At 41.5% G+C, this 21,331-nt stretch overlaps 1 protein-coding gene across 3 annotated transcripts in view; it reads left to right on the top strand.

Moving 5' to 3' along the window:
• Positions 1–1,249: 1,249 nt before the first annotated feature.
• CCDC88C (coiled-coil domain containing 88C) overlaps positions 1,250–21,331 on the top strand; it is a 244,952-nt gene continuing 224,870 nt past the window's right edge. For 2 of the 3 annotated variants that reach the window (XM_007472588.3, XM_001366033.5), the window contains exons 1-3: positions 1,250–1,482; positions 2,464–2,564; positions 14,041–14,149. In XM_007472588.3, coding sequence (XP_007472650.2) covers positions 1,423–1,482; positions 2,464–2,564; positions 14,041–14,149 — 270 coding nt within the window. In that variant the 5' untranslated portion in view covers positions 1,250–1,422. Of the gene's footprint in view, positions 1,483–1,705; positions 1,910–2,463; positions 2,565–14,040; positions 14,150–21,331 lie in introns of those variants that run through there. The other variant, XM_007472590.3, reaches the window with a different exon arrangement.

The following is a 21,331-nucleotide window of genomic DNA, read 5'->3' on the forward strand; positions in this document are numbered from 1 at the left end:
ACGCCCCAGCTAGGGCCCCAGCCACCCCAGCAACCATTTCTGAGGGCGGCAAAACTCGTTTTGACTCCTCCCAACTTCCGTGTATGGGTGAGGTGGCCGGGCCCCTACACAGGTGGCGATGAATGGTCCAGACCTGCCTGTGTGGTGGTCTTCCCTGCTTCCCTTGCCCTGGTGTTGGGCAGCAAAATGACCCCTCTCCCTACTCACCATGCAAGGAAGGTCCCAAAGACAGCGAACTCATGCCCGCTCCACCGTAAGCCCGCCCCCTCCCCCTCCCTCGTGGCTTGGTTCTTCAGTACGCCTCCGCACGTGGAGGCATGCTCTCAAGCCCAGTAAGCCCCTCTTTCCGCTGCAGCGTATCCCACCCACTAACAGTGTCCGTGCCCCCACTTTCAATGAACCTATTCCTCCCACGTGGTACTAAGGGCAGTGTGAATCCTTATTTGCAGCAGGTGCCCCCCTTCATTTCCTCTTCGTGGGGGTGCAGTTCCAAGGTCGGGGTGATGTCTCCCCACCCTTAAGGAGTGCTCCTACTTATAAGGAACGGCTTTCCTCCCCTGTGGAGTTAGGGTCTCAAGGGCCCAAAGCCTGCTCTCTGCAATATTGCCTTCCTCTCTTGCGTGTCGGCCGTTTTCATTTGGAGTGGCCCCCTTTACCACAATATAGAGGGATGGTGTCGCCTGCCATTCCGTATAGCCGTGTCCTCACATGCAATGAAACCCTTTTCCAACCCCATGGAGATACCGTCCCGAGGGCAGTGACTCCACTCCTTTCCGCCGCGTGCCCCCTAAACTTAAGAGCAGCCTCGATCCCCCGGGCAGTGACCCATCCCCCATTCCCGCAGGGCCGCAGCGGGCGGCCTCAGAGGGCAAAGATCAGCCTTCCCCAGCCGGGGTCCCATGTGCCACAGGGACTGCCCCGTCTTCTCCCACTCTGAGTGGGAGTCGCAAGCGCACAGATCACCCCTCTCCGACAGCGCAGGTTTGGTGTGCAGTGTCTACCTCTTTCTTCCCCTACACTCAGTCCTGGTCCCAAGTGCGGAGGTAATCCCCTTTCTCCTCTACGCTCAGCACCGGTCCCGCGAGCACCACTTTCCGCCCGGGGGTAGCTGCGGCGCAGCGCGGCACGGCGGAGGCGGCGCGAGGGGGCTGCCCCGGGGACCCGAGGGGGCGGGGCCGCGTTCGCATTGTTCCTTACCCGAGTGAGTCCTGGGTCCCTCCCACCCTCCCTGGGCTCTTCCCTCCACCACCACCCCCCTTCCTTGGGCGCGGGGGACGCGGAACATGGGCTCGCGCCCCGCCTTTGTCTCCCGGGCGCGAGCCGCAGCCCCGCGCAGCGCAGCGTAGCCGCCGCTCGGCTTTTGTACCCGGGCGCCCGGGGGGACGCGCTGCCGGGGAGCTGCCGGCCGGCCGCGGCGGCAGCATGGACGTGACTATTTCGGAGCTCTTGGAGCTCTTTCTGCAGAGCCCGCTGGTGACCTGGGTGAGTGCCATCCCGGGTGCCGAGGGCTTCAGGAGGGCACGCAGGGTTGGGGGCACCTCCAGTGGCAAGCCGCCCGGGGTCTCAAGCTTCCAGTGGAGCGTCCACCGCCCCGTCGGGCTGGCACGAGATAAAAAGGGGGCGGCAGAGGGTGGGACCCGTGCCCCTGTGTCCGGAACGTTGGCCCCTGGCTTCCCCTCCCACCCCTTCCCCTGAAGAGGCTCGCATGCATCGCTCTTTGTTTGGAAAGTGTGCCCCCACCCTCACCCAGTCCGGTGCAGTCCCTCGCAGGGTCTCCGGTGTCCTCCTCAGCCCTTCTGGCCTGATTAGAGCTAAGTGAAAACCTGCTGGCAACCTGTCCCCCCTTCCAAACCCGGCCTTCCCTGGCCCCAGAGACTGTGCGCCGGCGTCTGGAAAAGGGACGCAGCAGGTGGTTACCTCCTTCCTCTACTCTCAGTCTGATTTCAGAGGGTTGCTTTCATTGGGGGAAGAGGGCAGAGGTTGCATCTCCAACCCCCCGGGAACAGAAGTTAAGAAGCTTTTCCAACTCTGACGCTAACTTGGGCACCGCAGCGGTGACCTGCTTACGGAATTAAACTTTCTCCTCTGGAGAGGACTACCTTTGCACCTGCTCCTGTCTGGGAGAGTCTGGCCATCCCGGAACTCCCGGTGAATTTGGCTTCTGAACGGATCCACACCAATGGGGATTGTGTTTAGTTATTCCTCCCTCTCTCCCTCCCGGGTGCCTTTAGGGAGGTTGGAAGGAAAGCCAACCCAGCAACTGCCGAGACGTGGGGGAGAACTGTTCTTCCCTGAGCTTCCCTTCGGGGTGGCTCGGGGGTACGTGCGCGCACGTGTACATAGGCGGTTGTGTGCGCCCGATCCCTTAGGGACGAAGGGCCTGTACAATTTGAACTTGTGCCGAGATCCCAAGCCAGGGCTAGATAGTTCAGCTTCATTAAGGCTTGACTTCTTTTCCTGAAGGTGAAAACGTTCGGGCCATTTGGAAGCGAAAATGAAGACAAGCTGACTATGTACATGGACTTAGTGGATGGCATCTTTTTAAATAAAATCATGTTGCAAATGTAAGTAACTTCAGCCAGAGAGCGGGAGCGGGAAGAGGAGGGAAAAGGGGACTCTGGGGAGTGTTGACTTAAGGTTGACATATGCCAGGACCTAAGGCCTAGTTTCTTGGTGGGCTCTGCCGGACTATAGTATCATAGGGCTACCCTGGGTTATTTTAGGGACCCCAGAATGGGGTTTGTAGCTTCTTTTGAAAGTTGAAATTGAATGGCCTCCATTAAAGGGTTGCAAGTGCAATTGACTTCAAACGGGTACTTGACTTGATGAGTTTGTGACTCAATCAAGTGTCAAAAGCCCCCCTCTTCTATTCTCGTGCATGAAACTTTTATGTGTGTGTCTGGTTACAGGAAGTGTTAGGGCTAGAGCATCCATGGGTGAAGATAAAGTTTCAGGCTGGGTTGGGAGTGCTTTTTTTCATTCTAATCTTGACTGCCAGTTGTAGGATACCAGGCACAATTGGGAAAACACCTTCCTCCTAAGTTGGTTCAAAAGTCCACTTTTAAGGGAAGGACTTGGGAGCAGTAGTCCTGTTATTTGTCATAAAGAATATGACTCAGAACAACCTTTTGGTAAAAGATATTATACTTGCTGTCATCTAGTCTCCACCACATCCGTTCTTGTTGCTTTATTTTGCATGCCTGCTTTGGCCGCCTTGTTGACTGGCAACCTGTCATTTTATAGTTTCTTGGTGTTTCATGCCCCTGACTCTTTGGTAAAATACATTAAAACTGCGTTTCACTGGGAATCATTGAGGTTTGAAGAATTAGAGACTATTGGAATGTTCATTTTTTAATGAAATTACTTTTTCTTCATATTTATATTTCTTCCCCCCCCTCCGCCACTGAGAAGAACGAAAAACAAAATCTTCTGTTACAAGCATGTATATTCAAACAAGGCAGATTCTCACATTGGCTATGTCCAAAAGAAAAAAAGGCTCCATTTGTACTCTTGAGGCCATTACCTCTCAATCAGGAGTGGATAGCCTGTTTTTCTAGGAGTCCTCTGAAATCATGCTTAGTCCTTGTGCTGATCAGAGTTCTAAGACTTTCAGTGGATTGTTTTTACAATATTATTATTACTGTATACATTGTTCTACATCTGCTCACTTCGTTCTCCATCAGTTTGTACAGGTTTTTCTAGAACCATCTCTATCATTTCTTACAGCACAATAATATTCCATTATATTCAAATACCATTAATTGTTCAGGCATTCCCCAGTTGATGGGTACCCCCTTAGTTTAGACATTTCTTTCTATTTAGGTGCTTTTCCTCTTTTTGATTTGTCAGTCAGTAAGCATTTCTTGAGCTCCTACTATTTGCCAGGCATTGTGGTAAGAGATAGGGATACAAAGAGCTTAAAATATACTGGTCTCTGGAGTCTTAACCTTGTATGGGTGTTTTTAGCTCAAAAGGGGATGCAGAGTTTTTCTATCTTAGTGGACCATTCTTTTAAAAATGTACAGACCAAGCTGGTTAGAGGTATTTTAAGTGGTGCAAAGAACTCTGCTCCAGGGATGTGGCAGACCTGGATTCTTACCTCAGTTTTACTATCAGCTGTGAGGCCTTGGTTGCATATTTAGCACTTTACTCTTTCTGGACCTCAAATCCCATATATATTTTTAATTTTAATTTTTAAATATTTTTCCATGTTTCCATGATGCATTTTCTTTCCCTTCCCCCTCCCAGAGCTGACAGGCAATTCCACTGGGTTGTAAAAATGTTATCACTTGATACCTATTTCCATCTTACTCATTTTTGCTATAGAGCATCAGATCCCGTATTTGTGAAAGGAAGATGTTTTCAGATTGGGACAGGGAAAGGAATAAGCATTTATATAGCACCTACTATATGCCAGTCATTTTACAAATATTGTCTCTTTTGAGGTAGGTGCTATTATATTCATATAGTTGAAACTGAGATAAACAGAGATTAAGGGATGTGCTCAGGGTTACCCAGCTTAGTAAGTGTTTGAGGCTGGATTTGAACTTGGGTCTTCCTGACTCCAGTCCCAATACTTTCTAGCTATTGTATCATCTTGCTGACTATATAAAAGAAAATCCAGTTCTAATTATGATTTGCATTTAAGAGGGTAGAAATCAGTTAATTGGAGACTATTAATTTATGGCAAATGATAAAGAAAAGGAAATTTTTAACTAAAATTAAAAAAAAAAGCTTTGTCTTTTTATCAGGGGAGGGGGAAGCCAGATTTAATTTATAAAATGCCTTTTAAGATCTAGTTACAAGACTTAACATTGCCCATTCATTTTCCCTCCCAGTGAATAGTTTGAATCCTTTAGCAGGTTGTTAGACACTAGGCTATAGGGTTTAGACACTAGCTTTCTTTATATAAAAATACTAAACCTCAGTGTTTGATTAAAAGCTAAAAAAAGATGACTCCCTAGTTTCAGACAGAAACTGTTTTGGCAGGGCTACCCAGTGTGTAGAGATGAAAATGAATTCTCTCTGGAATGCCCTGTGATAAATGTATCATTTTGGCTGCACTATTCATTCTGTCTGCCTGTTAAGTTATTGGATTCTTTTAGTCCAGAATCAATGAAACCCAAGGCTTTCTTTACTGAGACCTGGAGATTGTAAAATTAAGAAAATCTGGGATATATACAGCTTTTTACACAGAAACTTATGGAGGGGAGATTTGCTCCTGGACATTGCTCTCTCCACTGACCATTGGCATTTATCAAGCAAATGCTACTTGCTTGTAAAACCAGAAGGATCATTCTGAGTGGGTCAAAACAGGAGAAAGAGAGGCAGAAAAAGGCCAGCTCATCAATTCTTCAGGTTTCTCTTGTGGGTCAATTTCAGCTGGAGAGTTCTTGCTCTGAAATTGCTATATTCTGATTGGATTAAAAAATTAAATTCAGTAAATATGGATTAAATTACTACAGAGCAGTGCTTCAGGTGCTAGGGCTGATAGAAGGTTTAGCTAAAGAGAGACCTTCCCTTCATGGTGGGAACATAAGACAAATACAGGAAACAATAAGGCAGACAAATTCTATTTAAGCCAGTCTCAGAACACACTTCACTCCCATCTAGTCATCTTTCAGGAAAACAGGGCTTACCCAGGCATCTTCTCATCTGTGCAAACTCCTCCCCACCTCCTCCCCCCTCCCCCAACCCTTTTCCTCTCATCTGGAAGACCAGAGACCATATTCTCCTAGAGAGTTGTTTCACTTACTTTTTGGGACTTTCTCCTGGAGAATGTGCTGTCCTGATTGGTGAATGATTGAGTAGAAACTCACAGTCTTCTCACCATCATGAAATTGGGCTTCATATCACATCTGGCCTTTAGACCAGAAATCTGGGCCTACTGTGCCATCTTGACATACCAAAGTGCTGCCCCCACCCTTAATCCTATTGAACATCTAAATTGTCCACAACTGAATTCTTCCCTCACTCCCAATCCTTCCCACTTATTATGGTTTAGGGTACCACCCACTTCCCACTCAAATCAGATTCACAACTTCAAAATTAATTCTTCATTCTCAACCCATATTTGTTTCCAGCACTTAACAAAATTAGTAATAAAACAATAATAATAAATAACATTTAATAAATATTTATTGAATTGAACTTTTGTCATTTCTACTTACACAACACATCTTGGTTAAGGCCCCTTCTCTGTACTCACACTCACAGTATAAAATTTAAATCAATATCAATAACTCCAAGTATTATTTTCCATAGTTTATTAATAATCACTTGAAGTAGAAAAAAGAAAAAGGATAGAAGTATAAAGCCTAATTTTCTAACTTAACCGACCACATGTGTGGCTTCTCCTGCTGTGGTTAGGGAAGAAGAGAGGAGGGGTGGTGCCACACCAAAACTTTTATTCTCCATCCCCCCTCACACTTGTATATTCACCCAGGGTTAGTGTGCAAATGGGATGCTGGGAAAGACTAGCTGGTTCAGACCAACCATGGGGAGTGAATTCTATCTACATAATCCCCCCTATGATTCCATTGGGAGGCAAGCATGTTGAAATCTCCTAGATTTACATGCCTTGTCTCCCCAATGAATCATTTCAAATAACCAGCTTATATCTCTAAAGATCTCTTACTAGAGGTGAATACAACATTGCACTTTCTAAGGGGAAATTATAATAATTCTGGGATAAGAGGGAAATAAAAGAGAAAGAGCAAAACCAATAGGTAGACACATGGACAGAAAAGCAATTAAGGGGCAATTCCCTTTGGCATAAGAGTTTATATTCAAAATAAATGCATTCAACCCCCCTCAGCTCAATTCACTACATCCCAAAGTTCATTCTGGATCTTTTGATGCAGTGTATGGTTTCTGCAGGCATCTTTATAGCGCCTTCTCCAAATAGTTCACTTTTTTGATTCAAGGAGTTAGTGAGTTTCTTTTCCTGAAATTACTCTCAAAAAAATTATTTTTTTAAATCTTGGATTTAATGAAAATTATACAACAGACACAATCCAAATTCAGGCTCTCTATTATTTATTATAGTTGGGAAGAATTCTCAAATCTCTGCCTCCCCCCACTCAAATTCATCAGCCACTCAATTGTGCCAGGGTGATTTTCCAGAAGCAGAGGTGGGATTGTGTCACTCCCCTACTCGCTAAATTCTAGTGATTCCCTGTTAACTTTTGTGTCAAACACAGGGCAAGTCTGACAGACTTTACCCATAGTGAGAGGAAATTGTTGAGTATAATTGCTCAAAAGTGACTTGAATCTCTTGGGCCCTAGGGAGGTTGTCTTGACAAGTCACCTGAGGGAACTGTTTATTGTTTAACTCCCCCAAAAGATGGCTATAATTGGAGCCAATTGTTCTGGGCACTGGCCTACTAGTGACATCAGTGCTTCTGAGAATAGAATTATTGGCTTTTTAATCAGAAAAACTAGATTCCTCCCTTGGTGTTTGAATGCAGGAGAACTCACTTGGGGTCACTTATAAAAAATTCTGAAACTGGGAAAACTAGGAAGGTCTAATGAGTCTAATTTAAGTCTCTTAAAACTGAACTCAAGCTCAGTGACACAGTGGATAGAGCACTGGGCCTGGAATCAGGAAGACCGAAGTTCAAATATGGCTTTTAGACCCTTACTAGCCGTGTGACCCTGAGCAAGTCACTTAACCCTTTTGGCCTTAGTGCCCTCATTTGTAAAATGAGCTGGAGAAGGAAGTGGCGAGCCACTCAAGTCTTTTTGCCAAAAATACTCCAAATGGGGTCACAAAGAGTTGGCTACAACTGAAATGACTGAAGAACACCAACTCATAAAACTAAATAGAGTCTGTAGGTGGGATGGCAGAGACAATCATTTTAATTATGTTTATTAAGTTTGGACTTTAGAAAATATCTTTCTATTCTCTTCCTGGGAAAAATCAGTTTTACTTGACACTGAAAAACCTAGAGGCCAGAGGTTCTTCATCTTTCCTTTGGCAGTTGGGTGAAGCCTGTGGATCCTTTCCCAGATTTGGTTTTTAGATGCCTAAAATAAAACATGTAGAATTACAAAGGAAAACAGTTATATTGAAATAAAATTATAAAAATGGCTTAAAAAATTTAAATATTTAATAATAATGAATACTTAATAACAATTTAATATTAAAATAAAAAATAAAAGGGGGCAGCTGAGTAGCTCAGTGGATTAAGAGCCAGGCCTAGAGATGGCCTCAGACACTTCCTAGCTGTATGACCCTGGGCAAGTCACTTGACCCCCATTGCCTAGCCCTTACCTCTCTTCTGTCCAAGACGGAAGGTAAGAGTTTAAAAAATATAAAATTTTAAAATAAATTTTAAATAAATAAAAATTTAATAATAAATTAAATTTTTTTTTTAAAAAATTAAAAAAAAAATTCAGGTGTCTTTTTCCATCTTCTCAGGAGATGAGGGCAAGGTCTTGGGCTGGTGACAGGGCCAGGGCTGAAGAATGGCTGTTAGTTCCGGGCAGAAGACAGGATGCAGGTGTTTGGAGACCTTGGTGAAGGCCGGGCGGCTCTGTGAGCCTGGAGCCTCCTCGCATCTCAGGGCACCAGGTTTTCTACCTGTCTTGGAAGGATTACCGCTGCAGTGGGGTCATTTCAGTTGGGGTTTTCTTGGCAAAGATTCTGGAGTGGCCTCCAGCTCATTTCAGAGAACTGAGGCCAACACTGGCCCTAGGTCACCTGGGTAGTAGGTGTCTGAGGCTGGATTTGAACTCACAAAGGTGGATCTAACTAATTCCAAATCCAGGGCTCAATCCACTGTTCCCCTTTATTTAGGATGAATAAAATACGAATACAAGACTTTCTTCTAAAGAAAAGGGTCAGAGGGCGGCTCTGTGGCTCTGGGTAGAGAGCCAGGCCTAGAGATGGGAGGTCCTAGGTTCAAATCCAGCCTCAGACACTTCCCACCTGTGTGACCCTGGGCAAGTCACTTGACTCCCATTGCCTAGCCCTTACCGCTCTTCTGCCTTGGAACCAATACACAGTATTGACTCTAAGATGGAAGGTAAAGGTTTTTAAAAGAAAGGAAGGAAAAGGAAGAAAGGAAGGAAGCTAATAAGACATGTATAACCCAGTGGAATTGCTTGTCAGTTCTGGAAGAAGGAAGAAGAGGGGAGGGAAAGAACATGAATCATGTAACCTTGGGAAAATATTCTTTTTTTTTATTTTTTAAATTTTATTTAATTGATTAATTTAGAGCATTTTTTCAGGATTACAAAAATCATGCTCTTTCCCTCCCCTTCCTCCAACCTCCTCCCATATCCGACACACAATTCCACTGGGTTTTCCACGGGTCTTTGGTCAAGACCCATTTCCATATTATTGATATTTGCACTAGGGTGATCATTTAGGGTTCATAAAACCCCCAATCATATCCCATGGGAAAATAGTCTAAAAACTAAAATTAAATAATGTGAAAAAATCAAGAAAAGGGGCTAGGAATGAGAAAGAACGCCATCCACATCCAGAGAAAGAACTGTGGAAACAGAAATGCAGAAGAATTAGGGTTTTGTTGTTAAGTCTAACCCAGTGGAACTGCTTGTCAGCTTCAGGAGTGGGGAGGGAAGAGGAGAATCATGAATCACGTAACCATGGAAAAAGATTCTAAATTTAAAAAAAAATTAAAAAAAAATTTTTTTATCTGCAAAAAAATTTCTGGGAGGACAAAATAAAATTGTTTATTCTAAAGCTGAAAAAAAGGGGGGGTGTCTAGAGATTGTAAAAGACAATGACAATCATTATCTACTATTAATGATGGGATCCAGGGAACATCAGGGTTTGGGGCCGATACACAGTAGTGATTCTAAGACAGAAGGTGAGGGTTTTAAAACAAAAACAAATAACTGGGGGTCCTTAGAGTCTACCTAAAGTCACCTTATAGAAGAGGAAACTGAAGCGCTCAGGAGAGGTTAGGTCAGTTGCAGGGATGCAGTAGTTGAATCCGGGTTTTTGTGTCCTGAGACTTCTTCTCAAAGCCAAGTCGCCTTCTTTACATTTTCTCCCACCATGCCAGGGATTTTGAGTGGAGAGGACTGAAATCTATTACTAAAGGAAGCTGAGAATCAATTGAGAGAATTTTCTTTCCTAAATAACCTTAGTTTACCCCGGGCTCCCTCGGAGCCCTAATGAGATGGTAATGAGACTCACCAGTCCTAAGGTAAGCAGGGAGGTTCTTTTGTGGTAACTCTCAATTAGCAAAGTGCTTCCAGAATTGGCTGAGAACCCAAGCCCGGGTGATGGGAGGGACCCGGGAACCCCCCTCCCCCACTATCAGCCTGAAAAGCTGGCCCTGGGCGGATGGGCGAGTGCCTTTGTGGGCTGTGTGCACTTTGCTGAAATGCACGATGATTTTTTCACTTTCTGCTTGTCATTTTCTTCCCGCATTTGTCAGAAGCTTCTTAAGTGACAACAGTAAGCTGGTTGATAAATGGGAATAATGAAAACAACTAAAACTCCCATCACCTCCCCTTTTTATTCTTCCTCCCAGGCCCAGATGCTGAGATCTAAATGATGCTTTGGCTTGTTTAGGAACATTTCTTTCCCATATTTACTTCTGCTCATGTAATTTATATTATCCTTTTCTCACCCCCATTTTTTTGGGGGGGGCTGGGACTTGGGATTTCATCAATACAGCACATTTCTGGTGTGGAAACTCCCTCCATCATATACCAGAATTTATTCAACTGCCATTCCCCAATTGAGAGACACCCCCTCATTTTCCAGTTTTTTGCCACCACAAAGAGCACCGCTATGAATATTTCTGTACGCCTTTTTCCTTATTATCTCTTTCCCGCCAAGAGTACAGATGAACTTTAATCAGATCTGAAAATAGGCAGTCATAAGGACAGATCAGATCAAAATGCTATTAGTAAATAGTTTGAATATTCACAAAAAACCCCCAATACAGATGAACAGCTTATTATAATTTATCATCTTGAGGCAGCCAGGTGGCTCAGTGGATAGAGACCCAGGTCCGGAGACAGGACTTTCCTGGGTTCAAATGTAACCTTAGACAAGTCACTTAACCCCAGTTGCCTACTCCTTACCACTCTTCTGCCTTGGAACCCATCCTTAGTATTCAAAGACAGGATGTAAGGGTTTAAAGAAAAATAATTATTTTTAAATAAATTTAAATTTTTGTTTTAAAAATATATTTAAATAATAATACATAAAATAAAAATAAATAAAATTAAATAAATAAAAATGTTAGGTAAATAATAAATAAATATATTTTAAAATTTTAAATATATTTTAAAAATAAAAAAAAATTATCATCTTTGATGCCTGGGACACAAGGAAGTTTACTGATGGGATCATACAGGGAACATAGGTTTAAGTTGGGAATCCTTTTGGTTCCTTAAGGTGTCCATGTAAAATAACTCCTCTAAACTCCCCCCGTGTTGGAGTTTTCATTTAAAGCATTAAAAAAATACTCTGGGTTCATTAGGCACCTTTAGCCATTCTCCTCTGAAATGGTCCCAGTCTTGTAAGCTCATTTCCAGTGAATGAAGTTCATCTTTAGTTTCTTGGTACTTCATAGATCCAAAATAAACATGTAAAATGTCAATATTGGCCAGGTTCCATTGAGAAACAATAAGGTCACATGGCTTCTGAATTGCACAACCTTTGCTACCCTAAGATGCTTATATTTCTATTTTGGGGACAAACAATGAATATATAAAATTTGTGGCTGGGTGATTATTCTATAGAAGGCAGAGCAGGCGTCTGCACACACATCTGGTTGTTATTTAGTAGGTTTTCAAAAACAGCCTCGCAAAGTGTGAAGTGTTTTTAGTGAAGTGTTCAATAAACACGTTTTTCCCCCATAGCTTTTAAATAGAATTACATAAAGCTATTTTATTTCTAATGGCATTTGAAATGAATTCCTCTTCTAGGCTTTTGTAGGCATTTCTCATTTAGAAGGCTTTTATGGGCTCTTCAAAATAGGGTTTTAATTCCTTCACTCCAGAAATTTCACACCCATTGATGTTCTATTCTTTATAATTATATCATTAACAATATAATTATATAATCATTAACAATATAATTATAATGTATCATAATTATTAACATTATTTATATTTTATAATAATATATTTTATAATTTTAAAATTATAATATAATTTATAATATAACATTTTAGAGTAAGAGTATTGATTCTACCTACTTAAGTCAGGACCCTAGGATGTGAAGCCTGATCTATGAGAGTACCTGAGGGAGGGATTTGAGTAAGACATCATAGGGTGATTGAAAGACACACAATTTAGAATTAGAAAATCTGAGTTCAGATTTTGGAGCTTTTATTTTTGTGCCCTTGGAGGAGTAACTTGACCTCAGCTTCTTCCTTTTTTTTTTTTAAACCCTTATCTTCTGTCTTGGAGTCAATACTGTGTATTGGCTCCAAGACAGAAGGCAAGGGCTAGGCAATGGGGGTCAAGTGACTTGCCCAGGGTCATACAGCTGGGAAGTGTCTGAGGCCAGATTTGAACCTAGAACCTCCTGTCTTCTAGGCTTGGCTCTCAATCCACTGAGCTACCCAGCTGCCCCAGCTTCTTCCTTTTTTAAAAAAAGAGGAAGTTGGATTCTGGGGTCCTCTCTAGCTAAAATCCCAAGATCCTGTACCTTTCCTCTATAAAATAGAATATAAAAATATAATGTTTAATAATAATTTAAAATAAATATAATACAAATAATAAAATAAAAATAACATTTTATAGTAAAATAATAAATTATGTATAATATAATAAAATAAAAATAAATAAGATATAAAATAGAATAACAATGTTTGTACTGCTTCCTCCTCCCCAGGGGATATTAGGAAAATTCTTTGTACTGTGTATGAATATGAGTTGCTATTTTGAAAAGCAGCCCATGGCAAATGTAGAGAAAAGTAGACTCTGAAGTTCTAACAAGCCTGATTTTTTTCATACATGACAAGTTTTTTTTATTTTACTTTTTTAAGAAACACTTAACCTTCAGTCTTAGAATCATTACTTTGAATTGGTTCCAAAGCAGAAGAGTGGTAAGGGCCAGACTGTGGGAGTTAAGTGACTTGCCCAGGGTCACCCAGCTGGGAAGTGTCTGAGGCCAGATTTGAACCTGGTAAAACCCTTTTCTTTAGACTTGGCTCTCAATCCACGGAGCCATGCTGCTGTCTTGCCTCTCTATTTGACAAGTTTGTAAAGAAATGGGACAAATTCATTCATTGAGATCAGTCTTTCTATCGATTTCCTTTCCATAGAGACTGACATTAACCTAACATTGGAGAAGAAGCCATAAGACTCACAGGAATTATTGGCAGCATCCTTCCCCGCATATTTTGTAGTGGAATATTTTATAGTCTATGAAATGGGCGTTTTAAATTTTGTGAGTAGACACTCTACCCCTCCAGAATGAGACCACCAGTCCCTTCCCAGCTCAATGGAAACCTGCCTGTCAGATCTCATCTAAAACCCTCCCCTTTCTGGGAAAAGGTATTTCCAATATTTTCTAACCTTAGCTAAGCCTTCTGAGATTTTTGTTGTTGTTCAGTCGTTCTTCATTCATCTTCATTTCTTGGTTTTCTTGGCAAAGACATGGGAGTGATTTGCTGTTTCCTTCTCTGGCTCATTTTACAGATGAGGAAACTGAGTCCCAGAGAGGTTATATGATTTAGTTTCTCTTCGTGGACCCAGTAGAAATTTTTGGGAATTTCTATTTGAGGACACAGTGTGCCCTTGGTGGTGTTTATTGTCAAGTTAATAATAATAACTCACACTTAATAGTGCTCAGTGTGCCAGGCACTGTGCTAAACACTTTTCAGTGATTATCTCTTGGAAAGTGGACAGCTGTTATTCTCACTTTACAGAGGAAGAAACTGAGTTAAAACAGAGACACAGCTACTCAGTTTCTTGTGGGCGAATTGGAATTCCCTCCAGGGCCAGCCCCTGAGCCATGCAGCTGCCTGGGTTTTTGTAAGGTGTTTGATCTTTGGTGCTTTTCAAGAAATGTTTCATTTCTTCTTCTTTTCTCGCTAGAGACCCCAGGCCGACAAATCAGCGCATCAACAAGCACGTCAACAATGATGTCAACCTTCGGATACAAAATCTGACCATCCTGGTTAGGAGCATTAAAACCTACTATCAGGTAGGGACCCTTTCCTTCTCTCCCCTTCATGACTGTTTTGTGGTGGAGCCCACGGTTGCCAAAGCAACGGGATACAGGAAACAGAGAGGAAATGATGCTCGTTTACATACGCCTTCTTAAATTCTGCAAACCTGAGTTTCCGTCTTCATGGGCCTTTTAAGAATGATTTTATCGGTGCCAATTTTCCCTTAATCTCGAGGTTTCTTGATTAAAGGGTGGATATTGTCAGTAGGTTGGTTTTCTCTTCTGTGGCTTTTCAGTGTTTTGGTAATGGGTCCCCGTATCCCAGGTTTGGGCAAAATGAGAATGTAAAGATTGTGCCTGAGTTCCCCCAAGTTTACCCACAAGGCTGTGTGTGTGTGCTTTCCCCTCTGTAAGATTAAAAATTAACATCTAATACACAAAATATTATTTTTTATAAGATTGATTAACAATCACTTGAAGTAAAGGAATAAAGGGACAAAAGTAAAAGCCTGAGTAAAGCCAGCTTTCCCAGCCTGGAACGCTGGAGAAGAGAGAGAGAGAGGGACAGAGTTACACACAACTTTATTGATACAATATAAGAATGTAACATGAGGACAAAGGGAAAGGGATTCTGGGAAATGTAGTTCAAGGGCACAAAAATTCTATTTACATACCCCTTTCTCTCCCCCCCTCCCCATTTTTTAGCTTCTTATCTCAGCCTGGAGACATATCTTAGAATCTGGGGGAATCTTTGTACATATTTTAGAAATTCTCTGAGCCTCTGTGCTCACCCACGGTCTGTGACTGCGGTTCTATTGGCCCCAATCTTGGCATATTTGTGTATTAATTTTGTTTATATAGTGACTCCTTGGTTCAAATGAAAGCTCCCTGGAGGCAAGGACTATTATTTTTCTACCTATGCAAGAGCGCCTAATAGCTACATAGTGAGTGGATAAGTTAAGTGCCTGTTGATTCTCAATTTATGTCCTTGGTTGAATTATTTAATGTTTATTCCTTTGCAATGCAGCCATGTTTTGACTTGATAAAAGCAGGTACTTGCAGATAATTGATTCTAGAAGTCCTCTGCTGAGTATCAGAGGATAAGAGTAGAAAAATGTCTGTGAATTTTGAGAAATGATAGTTAAAAATTAATTGTTTTTATTCAGTTCTTTCCTCCCTACACCATAGAAGGCATCATTCTGCAAAATATATAGATTATGTCTTTCATGTTTTCACTTCTCAGTCCATTTTCTGGAGTGGAACATTCACATGTTATTCTTTGAATATGAAATTTGTAGCTAATATAATCTTCTCTTGGTTCTATTCATTTCACTCTTTAAATATTTCATGTAGTTCTTTCCAAGTTTTAAAAAAAGTGATCTCATTGTTTCTTACAACACAGTAGAATTCCATCACAATCATATATCCCAAGATTTTGTTGTTTTTGAAATAACCTTTTCAGGGATGCTATGGAGGACTTTTATGGGTTGTTGTGTGTGTGTGTATGTTGGTTCTTTGAGCCCACCTCACTCAGTGATGGGTTAAAAAGCTTTTGGAGAAGGACGTGGATCACCAGACTTTGGAAGAATTCAGCTGTTGGATGCCTTCTCTCCCCTAACCTTTTGGGTCCCTCATCCCTCTTTGTTCTTTTCTGGGAGGCCCTTTTCGGGAGATCTGAACTAGCCTGATAACTTCAATTATGTTCATCTGTAAAAAATCCATTCTCCTCCCTAGAGAAATTTTTTTTTCCCCTTTGGAAAGGCAGAGGAATGAATGTCGGATTGTAGGGTTAGACATGACAGAGCCTGAGCAAGGGTGACAGTTTTAGTGTAAGCTGTTTGCTGGGACAGCCATAGTGCTGAAATTCATTTCACTTCCAAATGTTTGGCAGGGATTTTTTTTTGGCATGTTGTGTAGTTTTTAGAGGGTGCAGGATCCTTCCTGGTCATCTAACCACCCCCTCATTTTATGGTTGAAAAATTAATATCTTATCCAGAGTCACCAAATCTGAATTGGAATCCAGTTCTTTCAGTTCCCGAGGAGCTTTGTACATTATTTACAAATAATGGCAAAGTCCTTAGCATGTGAAGGCTTGGCACATAGTAGGGCTTAATGAATGTTTATTCCTTTCCCCTTCAGCCCTTTCACTGCATGGCTCTGTAACAAAGCCTCCCCCCATTCTTTGGGTAATAAATGGGGAAATGTAAATTGAATTGTTAGGGTTATTAACAGAGCTGGTCAGAAAAATTATACAGAAATAGTGTGGATTTATGTCAGTCTGGAGGGAGGTTTCTAGCGGCATGCCCAAAGGGTTCTCTGATGGTATTAAACCCATTTTACAGAAATCCCTTGATGCTAATTCCCATTGTGATTCTTAGCCTGCTATTGTGATGGTCCTCCTGGATTTGTATGATTATGACCAAGTCACCAGCCTGATAGATTCTTTTAAAATTTTCTGGGTTGGTGCTGGGGTGAGAGCTGGGCTTGTAGTCAGGAATACCCAAGTTCTAATACGACCTGAGATACTGACTAGCCGTGTGACCCTGTTTGCCTCAGTTTCCTCCTCTGTAAAATGAGTTGGAAAAAAATAGAGCTGACTACTCCAGTGCCTTTGCCAAGAAGACCCCAAATAGGGTCACCGAGAGTTGGACACTACTAAAATGACTGAATATAATGACAACAATATAGATCAAATGGGCAATAAATACTCTGTTCCTTGCATGAGTTATTTTCTTTGGTAGCTGAATTCTTTTGGTAAAGCACGGAAGGAAGAGGAGGCAGGAGACCAGGTTTGAGTCTTTGCTTAGCCATTGACTGACTCTGTGACCTGATTTTATCTCCCTTATCTCTAAAATGGAAATAATAATAATATACCTGCTTTCCCTGCCTCATAGGGCTCTTAGGAGGAAAAACACTCCGTAAAGCTTTGTGCCAAGATTTTCTTCTTAAGGATAATTTTTTTTTTCTTTTTGTGGTTATCGTTGAGGCTTGTGAGACTCTTTGTAACCCCATTTGGGGTTTTCTTGGCAAAGACACAGGAATGGGCTCACCATTTCCTTCTCCAGCTTGTTTCACAGATGAGGAAACTGAGGCATACAGGGTTAAGTGACTTGCTCAGGGTCACACAGCTAGTAAGTGTCTGAGACTGGATTTGCACTTTGGGAAGAGGAGTCTCCTTGACTCCAGACTTGCCACTCAGTCCATTGAATCACTTAGCTGCCCTAGGTCATGTCCCCTTTGGTATGGCCTTCATCCAGTGTTCAGGATAAATGTCGCTATTTAACTAATTTAATTTAATAAGAATTTAATAGAAATGGGCGGATTTAACAAAATAGTGAGCAAGTTTTCAAGCAGAAACAAAATAAGTTCATTTAGAAATGTTGCGAAGGTAATTTCTCTACAGCATAGTAAGGTTGGGTTAGATGATTTCTAAAGTCTCTTCTAACCCCTTACCTTCCATCTTGGAATCAATCCTATTGGTTCCAAGGCAGAAGAGTCCTAAGGGATGGGTGGGGGATAAGTGTCTTGCCTGGAGTTGCACAGTGAGGAAGTGTCTGAGGTCACATTTGCATTCCATCTCCCAGCAGCCCCCGAATTTGTATATTTTTTTTTGTCTGGTGACTTGTAAAGGGACTAAGCCAGAACATACATGGATAAGCTTTTCAGGGGAAAAAATACTCATTAACTTCTCTCTTAAAGGAACCATTCATGTAGTGAAAATTTAGAAAGAGAGAATGAAGAGAAACACACACCATGAGCTCATAGTGATCTCGTGCAGATGCTAGTTTCCAAGTAATTGAGAGCCTCTCCAGACACCACCGATCCCCAGGCTTGACTCTGGGGACTCCCGAGATTTCCATCCTCTTCCGACAGGGTCCATTCTGCAGCGGCTCTTCATAAAGGCCATCCCTTTCCCAAACACCCCATGGATGAATGGACCACTTCCTCTGTCTGTGCTCCTTAGAAGCACACGCCACCACCACTGCAGGGTCAGAGAATCAGCTCCCCTGGTGGTGTTTTTAGAGTGACCTTCCTGATCCCTGAGCTGCCCACTTCTTCCTCTCCTCCCTGCTCTGCAGAACAATGGGGCCATGAAAAATGTGAAAGGCCAGAGGCTGTCCTTGGAAGAGCTCAGGCTTATTTGTTTTCCGAGGAAGCTCTCCTTTGACCTCAGGGAGAACTTGCCAAGGAAGATGCTAAATTTTGATGGGCTTTTCATGCTCAGGCTGGGATGATGGAGAGGGTGAAAGTCTCCAAGGATTTGAGCTAATTCCAGAGCAAGAGGTCACTTTTGGTCACCAGCCCTGCCTTAGAATCCTTCTGATATTAGGATGCATGAATGACTGAACGGAGAAGGGGAATAAGCATATTTTTAAAATTTCTTTTTATTTGGATTTTTTATTTTTTATAACAAATTTCCACAGAAGTTTTCCCAAGTGATAGGATCCACATTGTCTCTCTCCCTTCTTCCCTCTTCGCTCTCTGAGCTGACAAGCAATTCAATCTGGGTTTTATACGTGTATTACCACACAAAACATATTTCCTTATTATTCATTTGTGTAAGTGAATAATCTTATAGAACCAAAATCCCCAAACATACCCAAATAAACAAGTGATAAAAACATATGTTTTCATCTGCATTCCTATTCCAACAGTTTTTTCTCTGGAAGTAGATAGCAGGGAATAAGCATTCAATTAATCAATTACTTAATTTTTATAATATACATTATAGTAATATATTATTAATAAATGAAATGTAATTATATTAATAATAAAACAAACATAAGTATATTTTATATATTATAAAGTATAATATTTATTATATTATATTATATGTTATAGAATATATTTAAATACATACAAATATGTACAAATATATAAAATATATTTAAATATACATAAACATATATTTATAATAGTCAGCTAGATGGCACAGTGTATAGAGCACTGGGCCTGGGGTCAAAAAGACCTGAATTCAAATCTGGCTGTGTGACTACGGGCAAATCACTTAATTGCATGCCTCAGTTTCCTCATCTATAAAATGAACCATAGAAGGAAATGTCAAACCAATCTAGTATCATTGCCCAGAAGATTCCAGATGGGGTCATGAAAAGTTAGACATGACTAAAACAAAAGTCCCAACAACAGAATTTTGCGTAGGTTGCCTTAAAAAAAGGTAGTGAGCTTCTCTCACCAAAAAGGTAGTGAGCTTCTCCCACCAAAAAGGTAGTGAGCTTCTCCCACCAAAAAGGTAGTGAGCTTCTCCCACCAAAAAGGTAGTGAGCTTCTCCCACCAAAAAGGTAGTGAGCTTTTCCAACCATGGGAGGATTCCAGTGCAGCAAGGTTGCAGATGGAATTCCTGTTAAGGGGTGGGTGATGCTCGGTGTCCTCCCTGACCCGGTCTAGCTTACAGCTTGAGTAAGAATTTTGGAAGCCAACTGGGAGTCTCTGAAGAGGGTCTCACTGTCTCCCGGTAGGGAAAAGTGGGCAGGACAGGAAGTTTTTCTTCTGTTCTCTCCCGCTGCTGGATGGCTATGGTGGGGGGCTCTACAGGTGCCGTCTTTTTCTTGTTTCTTTGGTGTTTTCTAATTTATTCTTGTCTTCAGCCACGTACCTGTCCCAGACGGCCCTTCAAGCGACAGTTCAGTAAACAAATGTTTAAATGTTCCTCCCTGTTCTACATCCCAAGTTCTGCCTCTCTGATCTATTCTCCGGAGCTTCCAAAGGCCGGTGACGTCTTAGTACCTCGAGGATGCGTTTTAAAACCCTGTTTGGCAGGTCTGGAATGTAACCTTCTGGACCACACTGTCGTCCTCTCTGTTCCTCATAGAGGATGTTCCGGCTCTCATCCCTGTGCTTAGACCCTCATGTCTGACTACTCTCCCTCTTCCCCTCTGTCTCAGCCTTTAAGATGCAGCTTGGCAAAGTTTTAGTGTTAGAAATTGTTTTTGCCTGTCCCTTGGGGAAAAGAAAATATTAAATTAAAAAAAGACCCGGAAGAGTTCTGGGATAAAAGCGAGAGGATATTTCCTCCTGGAAAAGGATTGGAAGCCATTTGGACACAGGATCTAAACAAAAAAATAAAAAGCATTTGTGGATTAAAAAAAAACCAAACCCTTACCTTCTGTCTTAGAATTAATACTGCGTATTGGCTCCAAGGCAGAAGAGTGGTAAGGGCTAGGCAATGGGTATTAAGTGACTTGCCCAAGGTTACACAGCTGGGAAGTGTCTGAGGTCAGATTTGAATCCAGGACCTCCCGCCTCTAGGCCTGGCTCAATCTCCTGAGCCACCCAGCTGTTCCCTGAAGTTGTGAATTTTGAAAAGGAAAAAAAAATTAAGATGGAGATCAGGCACTGTCTTTTGTATGAAGCCTTTCTTCATCTCTCCAACTGCTGATGTTGTCCCTTTTCCCCCTGTATTTAATTACCATGTATAATTTTTCATTTACAAACTTTAGATTTATGTTGTGTGTATATATTTAAATATGTAATACATTTAACATGATCATTTTATAGATTTATATGTAAACATTATATTTTAAATTAATATTTAATTTAATATATAAATATTATTCACAATTATGTAACACATACAACATATGTTATATATATAACATACACAACATAACATAACAATTATATAACATAATTATAAATAGCATAACAAATATATAACATAAAAATTATAACATAAAAATACAATATAAATGTATTTCTATATTATATTATACACATAAACTAATTCTATAAATACATGACATAGTAATCTACAAATGTATTAATATAACATAGTACTAAAATAATTAATATCTAATACTATTATATATAATATGTTTTGTTCAGTCATTTTTAATCATGCTTAACTCTTCATGACCCCATTTTGGGACTTCAAAGATAGTGAAATAGTTTGCCATTTCCTTTTCTAGTTCATTGGGGAAATAGAGGCCGGCAGTTAAATGACTTGCCCAGAGTCTCATTGCTATTTAGTATCTGAGGCCAGATTTTAATTCAGCTCTTCTTGACCCCAGGTGTGGCTCTCTGTTCCCTGCGCCTCTTAGGTGCCTGATTTTACTCTGTTCTTGGCATCTTTTCTATGAGAACGTAAGCTCTTTGCAAGTAGTGCTTGTTTCCTCCTGCCTAGCTCAGTCTGGTCCACAGCAGACACGTAATATATACTTGCTAATTGATTGATTGTTTTATTCCATGTTGGCCCGGTT

This window comes from Monodelphis domestica, chromosome 1, assembly GCF_027887165.1.
Source record: "Monodelphis domestica isolate mMonDom1 chromosome 1, mMonDom1.pri, whole genome shotgun sequence".
Lineage (NCBI taxonomy): Eukaryota > Metazoa > Chordata > Mammalia > Didelphimorphia > Didelphidae > Monodelphis > Monodelphis domestica.